The following is a 10,592-nucleotide window of genomic DNA, read 5'->3' as shown; positions in this document are numbered from 1 at the left end:
AACGTTACACATATTTTCTGAGATGTAAATTAACTGCTGTGTTGTCTGTACTATCGTAGAGCTTTGGAATCGTGACATTACGTACTTTCGAGGAAAATAGTCCGGTTTAGTGACTTCAAGAGATAGCGCGAAGATTAATTTAGCAACAGCGTGACGCAGCATGACACCTTCAACGCGATTAGTCAAATCTACTGGGTGGATTATACGGTCATTCATTCATTGTCTAATGGGATTCCTATCTCCTACTTTCTCCGTTATCTCTGGCCCAGGTTCACTTTATTAACCTTGCCTGGCGCTCCTATTGGTGGAAGGTTCTTTTCTAGGACTGTTCCAAATAAAATCCACCAACTAGTAACTTTCAGGAATACAAAGAAAATTAGGCCCAGCTTTTTGAACCCCCACACCTCCTTTTGCCCTCAGAACAGTCGGGGGCATGGGCTCTACAAGGTGTCCAAACCGTTTCACAGAGATGCTGACCCATGTTGACTCCAATGCTTCCCACAGCTGTGTCAAATTGGCTGAGTATACTTTGGGTGGTGGACCATTCTTGATACAGGAAATTGTTGAGTGTAAAAAAAACAGCAGCGTTGCAGTTCTTGACACAAACCGGTGTGCCTGGCACCTACTACCATACCTCATTCAATGGAACTTACATTTCGTGTCTTGACCATTCACTCTCTGAATGACACACATACACAATCCATGTCTCAAGGCTTAAATATCCTTCTTTAACCTGTCCCCTCCAGCTACTCTGAAGTGGATTTAACAAGTGACATCAATAAGGGATCATAGCTTTCCCCTGGATTCAGCTGGTCAGTCAATGTCATAGAAAGAGCAGATGTTCTTAATATTTGTATACTCATTGTATGCTCCCATAGTGAAAAACTCGCAGTTGCTGGTGAACAGGACATTGAATGGAATGTATTAAACCTATAAAAAAAACACACCTCGTCAAGTTATTCACTCTATTATTCATTCTTCTAAAGTGTGTAAATTTGACTTTGTTCCACAGGGACGTGTAGATCTACCATTTGTTGCTTGTCTCCAATAAGGACATGGAGTCAAGATGTAAGTGATGGTTAAGATACAAGGGGAGGTTTAGGTTTCAGTAGGCCACGTAGAACCACTTGATACCAAGGATAGCAACATATCACAATATACTATAAAACCACTCAATTATAGACCATTTCAAAATACATTTTATTTGCAACCATGCCAACGTGACTCCAAGCTGTCAACACTCCAAAGCACAAGCTGTGATTTAAAAAAATGCATACTTTTACATTGACACTACATTGACCCTTGAATTGTTATTCTTGATTAGCATTTGATGCTGATCATCTCACATCTCATGTGAGATGAGTCAGCTCACATCCAAATTGTCTCAATGTATTCTTGAATGAATAAATCATTCCTTTAAATAAAATGTATGAATGATATTTGGATGACATTGCAAGTGAACTTACAAATGAACAATTCTTCAAACAATCTAGAAATGTCAAACGTTACACCATAGACTTGAATCAAAGGTCAATGGATGGAGTTGTTGTATGTTACATATCAAGATCCTTTCATAAAATTTAAATATAGGCCTATTATAATGGTGAAATAAGTGCCAGGGCCTGCTTGCATAATACACCTGAAGAGTTTCTCTTAAGGATTTACCTTAAATGTCTCCTTACCTAAAGGGAACTGTTTGGGCTTTGCATGGAGCCCCTCAAACATTTCTTAGGTAAGTGCATACTTAAGGGGATTTACAGTAGTTTGAAGGCATGTATGACAGAAAGAGTCTCTGGTTACCATGGATATGACCTGATTCACTGACTGAACATTAGGCAAAGAGATCACATTTATTTTGAGAGATAGCAAAATAGAACTTCTACATTCAAGACAGGAGAAAGAAATTGATTCAGATGATCATAAATCAAGTTTCTATTACTTTCTTGCACATCAAGTTAACTTACAGAGTAGGTAGCTAGCTAGCCATAGGGCGGCTCACAATTGGCCCAGCGTTGCTCAGGTTAGGATTTGGCCTGGGTAGGTCGTCGTTGTAAATAAGAATTTGTTCTTAACTGGCTTGCCTAGTTAAATAAATATTTTTTTTAAATGTAAGCTAGCTGGCCAGCTATCTTTGTAGCCATGGATTGTGCACCTGCCATTGTTTAGCTAAGTAGCTAGCTATCTACAGTGCAGTCGGGAAAGTATTCAGACTCCTTGACTTTTTCCACATTTTGTAACATTACAGCCTTATTCTAAAATTGACTAAATCGTTTTCCCCCTCAATCTACACACAATACCCCATAATGACAAAGCAAAAGTCTTTTTAGCCATTTTTGCACATTTATAAAAAAGAAAAAGGAAATAGAGTTTCATAAGTATTCTTTACTCAGTACTTTGTTGAAGCACCTTTGGCAGTGATTACAGCCTCAAGTCTTCTTGGGTATGACACTACAAGTTTGGTACACTTGCTGCAGAGATGGTAGTCCTTCTGGAAGGTTCTCCCACCTCCACAGAGGAACTCTGTCAGAGTGACCATCGGGTTCTTTTTCACCTCCCTGACCATGGCCCTTCTCCCCGGATTGCTCAGTTTGACCGGGTTGGCCAGCTATAGGAACAGTCTCGGTGGTTCCAAACTTCTTCCATTTAAGAATGATGGAGGACACTGTGTTCTTGGAGACCTTCAATGTACCCTTCCCCAGATCTGTGCCCCGACATAATCCTCTCTCGGAGCTCTACAGACAATATCTTTGACCTCATGGCTTGGTTTTTGATCTGACATGCACCGTCAACTGTGGGACCTTATATAGACAGGTGTGTGCCTTTCCAAATCATGTCCAATCAATTGAATTGACCACAGGTGGACTCCAATCAAGCTGGAGAAACATCTCAAGGATTATCAATGGTAACAGGATTCAACTGAGCTACATTTGGAGTTTCACAGCAAAGGTTCTGAATACTTATGTAAATAAGGTACTTCCGTTGTTTTTTAAAATTTAAATTAAATGTTTAATGTAAAACAAAAAGTGGAAAAAGTCAAAGGGTCTGAATACTTTCTGAATGCACTGTATACACCTAGCTAGCTGGTTGATGTTTTCCTTTTGCAACCAGGGCAGAGGACAGCAACATTGACCTCCACATTTTCTGTGTACATTGATTTGATATCCATAGTAAATGAAGCACAAGGGAACTCATGGGCACCCTGAACTTTTTCACTTTATTTAAGGGGGAAATTCACCTTAAAATGTTTTGTGCAACTGACTTAAAGTTAAGGAAACTTTAAGGGGAAAAGATAAAGGGGAAATTAACTGAAGATGTCTTATGTAACCAGGCCCAGGACAGCAAAACAGGCAATGCACCTACAGGCTGAAACTAATGAAACCCAAATGAACCATATCATTTGTTGGGTATGTGTGTGAAATAACTTGTTTGTTGTTTTTTTGAGAAACAAATAAGAAGATTTTGCTCTCAAATGGCTCTGTCATCTGAGGCACAAAAATAAATACTTTTCTCTGACTGAGTCTTTAACATTCACTAACATTGATTTGTCCCATTTCTTCTGACGGAATCTGAGGTAAATATTGTTTCTCGAAGTAGTCGATTAAAAATAAGAGGGAAATATTAAACATCTCTGACAATTTCCACAGAAGCCCTTTCTTATAGAGGAGTTGTCTACTGCTATACATACCAGTGTTCTTGAATATGAATTGAATAACTTTAAAAACAACCACATCACATGAGCCGAAATTAACTACATACAGGTAAATTTTTTTCTTATATATGGATGGATAAAGGCCTCTTATATAACCTCTATTATGCATGTCTCTTTAACACATTGATCATGAAAATGGTCTTGCAAAAAGACATTGGCACAGCAAAAGGCAACAACAATGGCTTAACATCATTGAATACATGATGCACTCAGATACCACCATAGAATGTGGTGAATGCCAGACAATACTAACACTGTAAATTAAGAAATACATGCATCGTATAGTTCATATGTGATATCTGCAGTTGAAAGGCGGGTATAGGGAGCATTGAGAGCAGCCTATTTCCACGTTCTCTTTGATTACGTTTCTCTCCTCTTCACTATAATAAAGCTATGCAGTCATTATGAGATCTCTCTGGCCATTTCCACATTCGCTTGGCTGATCATGCTGGGCTGCTCTACTTTCTGTGGCGGGCTGTCACCCTCCATCGGGGACTCATTGATTGACCCCGATGGCCGCTCATCCAGCATCTCCAGTGCATCCAGTGTGGTTTGGACCCTCCGGACTCCGTCACGTCGCGCCTGTCGCACGTCCACACGCCCCTCTGGGTCCACTGAGTCCAGTGCCAAAAGCTCTTTGGTCAACAGCTCCTCCAGCAGCAAGTACCTCTTATCGTTCTTCTTCCCATCAAAGCATTTCACCTCTTGCTCCAGTTTCGCCACTCTCTCCTCTATCTTTTGCACTTTAGCCAAGCCTGGGTGACACTGAGCGCCGGGCTCATTTTCTGCTTTTGGGGGCAAGTCCTCCTGTGGAGCAGGAACAGCCACTGGCTCCTGGGCTTCTGGTTTCGGGGACATCTGGACTGTGATGTTTGCTGTCTGTTGCGGCTGCAGTTGCGGCTGTGGCTGGGGTTGTTGTGGAGGTTGTGGTTGTTGCTGGGACTGTTGTGGTTGCTGATACAGCTGTGGTTGCTGTGGTTGTTGGTACTGTTCCGGTTGTTGGTATTGTTGTGGCTGTTGGTACTGTTGTGGTTTTTGGTACTGTTCAGGTTGTTGGTATTGCTGTGGCTGTTGGTACTGTTGTGGTTGTTGGTACTGTTCAGGTTGTTGGTATTGTTGTGGCTGTTGGTACTGTTGTGGTTTTTGGTACTGTTCAGGTTGTTGGTACTGCTGTGGTTGTTGTGATTTTTGGTACTGTTCAGGTTGTTGGTATTGTTGTGGTTGTTTTGGCTGTTGGTACTGTTGTGGCTGCTGTGGGAGTTGTTGTGGCTGCTGTGGCTGTTGTTGTGGCTGCTGTGGCTGTTGTTGTGGCTGCTGTGGCTGTTGTTGTGGCTGCTGTGGCTGTTGTTGTGGCTGCTGTGGCTGTTGTTGTGGCTGCTGTGGCTGTTGGTATTGTAGTGGCTGTTGGTGATAATGTTGTTGCTGCTGTGGTTGTTGTGGTCCTTGGTACTGTTGTGGTGGCTGCTGTGGTTGCTGTGAGATCTGTGGCTGTTGACGCTGCTGTGAGTCAGCCTCTCTCTGCGCTGTTTGGGGATACTGAGAGATGTCCTGCTCCTGCTCCATTCTGTGGGGTGATTCTCTCTGTGGCACATGGTGGTGGACCTGGACCTGGGGAAGTAAGAAGGAATTATTCATCCTGAATTAACATTATGTCAAATTTGCCAGACTGGCATTTGTGGCTATGTATATGAGACTTTTTGTTTTGAAGAATCTTACTGCTATTGGCTGACTGGCAATAGGCGTTGTGATGAGGGGGGGAAAAGGTACCTGTGGTCTTTCCGTAATGACCTGTGCTCTGAGGGGAGACTGGCTCCTTATATGCGGTGGGATATGGATAGCGGCAGTCTCGCGGTGCTGGGGAGGCACGCTCGGGGACGGGGAGGCTCGCTCCCGGGAAGAGGGCGTGGCTCCATGATGACTGCTCCAGTCCTCTGGCTGCAGTCGGTGGAAGGAGGGCTGGTGCTCGGAGTAAGCCGGAAAGCGCTGGGTGTAGAGAGCAGGATTGACAGGGGCTTGTTGTGTGTGACCTCCGGCCCTCTCGTGGATCACTGGGATGGGGATGTAACCTGCCTGGAGGCCTGTGCTGCTGGGTCGCGGGGGCTGGTGGAGGGGATGGCCCTAAGGAATGAAAGTCCAGTGTGAATCAGAGGAAGTACATTTGCATATTCAATATTAGAAGTAGTCTAGAAGTAGCTAGAGGTTTTGTTTGATTCCAACATCAAACACGTGTGTAACTCGAACTTTCCCTGCAAATCCTCCAATGACATCAATGTATGGTTTTAGCAAATGGTAAGAGTTCATGCGCAGTAATCTCAATAGATAAAACAATCTCACCTCAGGTCCTTGTAAACTAGGCGAACAGGACATGCAGGGCTCAGGAGTAGAGCTCTCGGAGGAACCCTGCAAAGGAGATCTAGGCCTGCAGTGGAGCGTCGGGGTGGGGGAGGGTGTCCGCCCTTCTGCCCGTACATTTTGCAGAGCAGTCGGCTGGATGTAGGAGAAACACGGGTGTTGCTGACGGAGGTCTGCGCCTTCATGGCAGACTGGAATTGGGATGTAACCCTGGCGGAGGGTGGGGTGCTTCATGTCCTTCACAAAGGCCTTCTGCATCTCCTGAGGACTCGGCTCTGGTGGCACACTTGGGCCATTCTGAGACAACTGGCTGACCTGAACAAGAAAACAAAGTCTGAATTAATACATATTTAGGATATGAAGATAAGTAATGTGAGTGAAACTCTAACCCCAGAGGCAAGCAATTATTGCAAATCCATCATAAAACATTCAGTTAATGTATTCTACAAGGGAATGATGTCCAACATCCTGGACAGATTTGTTCTTTCTTATAAACTAAGGAAGAAAGAGCAATTTAATATCTTAGGCTACTGAGATTAAATTGAGATTGATTGAAAAGAGCATGTTTGCTAGAGGCTGAAACAAATGAGTCTTCAATAGATTCTGCTCTGGCATCCAGGCTATAAGCAAACATCATTAGGTACAATGTGAAATATCCCTGGGAGATGTAAAAAGTATCACCTCCCTGGACAATTGGAAGAGGAAACTAGTTCTTATCCAATTGCAAGTATGTGCCTGTCATAAGAAGCATACCATCACTACATGTGGATATGAAGAGTATGCATTTGTTGGTTTGCTAGGCGGTATTTGCCATCATAAAACATAACAAATCATATTTATCTTATGTCCTCATATGGGTGTCTCACAGTAGAGGCAAACTACTCCATGATGCTGCCTTGGTGATCACCAGGAAAACCAATTAAGAGTGAGACACCTGACAGTGACAGCGGAAAATATAGTCTCTCTGTGATATCATTACATGACCAGTTTTGCGTTACCATGCAAATCGAATTAGCAATAAAGTATATTTAATTGTGAGTGATTTAAGAATACTCCAATATTTGCTTGCCTTCAGGGTATACATGTGTATTGTCACAATGTAACTTAAGTTGTCTTGAGGCCTGGAGAGCACAAGCCAAATATTTCAGGGGTTCGTAACACAGTCCAACAATACCAGATTCAGTAAGGCCCACAAATACAATGTTCCTCAGCTCAAATATTTAGAAAAAAAGATCTAGGTTTTCTTGTTTGTGGTCAGAATATAACTGGTTCACCAACAATTATAACCTTAATGCTTTGTTGTCTTTTATGATTATGCTGTCATCTTATGCTTGCTTCTATAAAGGACGTCACACTGCTTGCTTAGCAAGTACCGCTTCCTCCTGATTCGGCGCAACACTGAAGGCTCGAACCCAGAACCTCTGCCTTGCTAGCACACGTGACCATGGTGTAAAGTGATTAAGTAAAAAATACTTTAAAGTACTACTTAAGTTGTTTTTGGGGGTATCTGTGCTTTACTATTTACATGTTTGCCTACTTTTACTTCACTACATTTCTAAAGAAAATAATGTACTTTTTACTCTGTACATTTTCCCTTACACCCAAAAGTACTCATTACATTCTGACAGGAAAATGGTCCAATTCACACTCAATCAAGAGAACATCCCTGGTCCTCCCTACTGCCTCTGATCAGGCAGACTCATTAAACACAAATGCTTCATTTGTAAATTATGTCTGGCTATCCGTCAATAAAAAAAAAAACGTTTTAAATTGTGCCGTCTGGGTTGCTTAATATAAGGAATTTGAAATAATTTATACTTTTACTTTTGATACGTAAGTACATTTGAGCAATTCCATTTACTTTTGATACTTAACTATATTAAAACAAAATACTTTTAGACTTTTACTCAAGTAGTATTTTACTGGGTGACTTTCACTTGAGTCATTTTCTATTATTAAGGTATCTTTACTTTCACTCAAGTATCACAATTGAGTACTTTTTCCACCACTGCACGTGACCACACTACTGAAGCATCTTACCAGTCGGTGCCAAGCAAAAAGCTAGCTATTCACTGGTGCAAGTGGGAACATTGCAGGCTGAGAAGTAAGCCTCACACATTCCCATGTGCTACACTTACATACTTCTACAAGGTGTGGCTCAAACTAAAACCAAACTGTCCAAACTGGAAGCATGTCCTACAGACAGAGCTGAAACAACAAACTGTATGTGTGGGTAGTGCGTGACAAAGCACCAGACTCCACTGGTACATGATGCAAAATAGCCTCGGCTTAGACAAGTGGGAGCAACCCACTGAGCAAAAGTCTATATAAGTCCAGTCTACACAGTTTAGCACGACAAAGATAAGTGTCCACAAGACTATGTAGGCCCATTGGACCTACTGTATTGGAACAGTCCCAAGCTCCCCATGACTATTTAATTTGTCTGGTAATAAATCATTCAAATGAATTATGATTTGAAATGAGTACTGTGTGAGGCATAGTGTTGTACTTTTGAATTGACATAATTCCCGTTATGCTTTTTTGATACAACAACGGTAGTTATGAAACTCTGAACGACCTTTTGCCCTCTGCCATTTTGGCAGGGTCCCTGTACACTGCCAGCATAGCACCAATTTTATCTCCTGACAGCTGTCTTTCTAGCAGATTCTTAGTGGCACTAACTTTGGACAGGAGCAAGTGTTGATCTTCCTAATGCAAGATGCCAACCTAGGGTCTGCTCCCCAACACTTAAGTTGACACAGTTCTTCAGGACACAGTTTAATGGTGTAAAACCATATCACCAACTTCTGTGATTTGTTAATTTAATGTATTGTAGATTACTTGGAGCTGTTATATATGCGCAGTAGGCTACTGGAGTTGGGTGGGTGATGAACCCACCTCAAATCCCTTTTAAGGAAAAGTTTTAGTAACGGGTATACGAAATATGAACAAACGCATTCTACATGGCCTAATAGGCTTTAAATAAACATTATGGAGATGTCCAAACACTCAAAGCCATGGCTTTACATATGACTGCAGTGCGTCATCAACCAACCAGCCACGCTTAGATCATCACACAAGAACATAACCTAACAGCCATTGCCCGTTATTTAACCCGTTATAATGCATGAGGGAGAGGGCTGGAGCCTAAAAGAGACAACATTCCATTGCGTTGGCGTATATGAAGTCTAAGCAGATATGAAGTTTGAGCAGTGGCAAGTTGTAACCTATTTTTCTAAATGTTAAAGAAAAGGAGAGAGAAGTTTAGCCTACTATAAATAGAATATGCCCACTCTGTCTCCCTATAATAAAAGCCAGTGCGTATCAGAGGCAGTGACCATAATTAACCACTGAAGCGCTTGGTCGACGGCCATGCCATATACTATATATATTCTGTGTTGTGTCTGCCATGTTATCAGCAGACATTACTTTTTCAATCCAACTATCCATATCACACTAGCCCTCCCACGCTACACATCGTTTTTACAAAATCCATTAGCCTACCTTTTTGACATCGTGTCTGGGGTCATTCCAGCTTGTTGTGCGATTAATGTGATCCACAAAAAAAGGCCATCCTGTCTGTGGGTCAATTTTAATTTCCCATCCTGGGGGTAGAGGGTCGTTGTTATTGGCCATATCTACCATTGGTGACTGTGTCTTCATGCTGCTCAAACTCCTTGATCCTTTATACTGTGCCATGTTATACAGTCAACGGATCCTTTAAAGATTCCGCACGGTGACGTGTGGGAAAGGGGGCTGGAAGTTTCTCGAAATAGCACCGTCAATGTTGGGATTGGGAAAAAATTGCCACCTCCAGTGTCTCGAGATTCAGGGAGAAGGTTCCAGCCTAACAGTGAGGCGATCTGGCATTTAAAACCATGATAGGAACACCTGTTTGTTTGTTTGTATGTATATTTCCCAATTTAACGTTACGCCATAGATTCCAATAATAGCACTACTTCACACGTGGTGGTACAATGTATTCAGCTCAGAGCGTGGCTACAGTTATAAATGTATCGTTGGTCAATGGGCGGATTCGATAATGCTGAGCCGCCGGGAACCGGTCTATGGCCCGTGACGTGAATGGGCAAAAGCGGTGAGGGAGGAATGCACCCTTCTCAAATCGAACAGGAATCTGCGCCGCTCGGTGATGTTGTCAACAAGGCAGCACGGTGCATCATCCAGAAACATAAAGCATTTGTTTTTCATTAAATATATGTTTGAATCAAAATCAATCACTTTTGCACGTGAAAACAGACTCGTTACTCTAAGTGTAATTACGTCACTTTTGTTTGAGCCGATTTCACCGTGGGCTTTGAACGGGCACCTGGCTCACGACCAAGTGGTAGCCCGGTTCCGAAACGAATGCAATCAACTTTCACCTGGTGCAATACATGCCTATCTGGGCGCCCGAGACAGATTAATCGAATCCCCTCAATGTTTATACAGTATCGCTTTAATTGACATTTTCAAAATAAAAGCCCCCAATTAGGTTTATGACGTTTGACAGATGTTGGCACAACCGGGATTC

At 42.4% G+C, this 10,592-nt stretch overlaps 1 protein-coding gene across 1 annotated transcript; it reads right to left on the bottom strand.

The window, feature by feature from the left end:
- Window positions 1–1,181: 1,181 nt before the first annotated feature.
- Window positions 1,182–10,140, bottom strand: bag3 (BCL2 associated athanogene 3). The gene is made up of 4 exons (XM_055901897.1): window positions 9,566–10,140; window positions 6,044–6,376; window positions 5,477–5,827; window positions 1,182–5,317 (listed from the first exon to the last, which is right to left on the bottom strand). Exons 1-4 carry the CDS (start codon window positions 9,758–9,760, stop codon window positions 4,112–4,114), a joined length of 2,085 nt encoding a protein of 694 aa, XP_055757872.1. The 5' UTR covers window positions 9,761–10,140; the 3' UTR covers window positions 1,182–4,111.
- Window positions 10,141–10,592: the final 452 nt, after the last annotated feature.

Source organism: Salvelinus fontinalis, chromosome 37 (assembly GCF_029448725.1).
Source record: "Salvelinus fontinalis isolate EN_2023a chromosome 37, ASM2944872v1, whole genome shotgun sequence".
Classification (NCBI taxonomy): domain Eukaryota; kingdom Metazoa; phylum Chordata; class Actinopteri; order Salmoniformes; family Salmonidae; genus Salvelinus; species Salvelinus fontinalis.
Note: the sequence above shows the minus strand (reverse complement) of the source record. Positions and strands in the feature narration are given on the sequence as shown.

What these genes read in the sequence shown, in the direction of transcription:
- bag3 (XM_055901897.1), bottom strand. Translation starts at nt 9,760, where the DNA reads ATGGCACAGTATAAAGGATCAAGGAGTTTGAGCAGCATGAAGACACAG. An exon ending in CCAGACACGATGTCAAAAAG is followed by an intron (nt 6,377 to 9,565) that starts GTAGGCTAATGG and finishes TTTCTTGTTCAG; the next exon opens with GTCAGCCAGTTGTCTCAGAA. An exon ending in CTAGTTTACAAGGACCTGAG is followed by an intron (nt 5,828 to 6,043) that starts GTGAGATTGTTT and finishes TTCATTCCTTAG; the next exon opens with GGCCATCCCCTCCACCAGCC.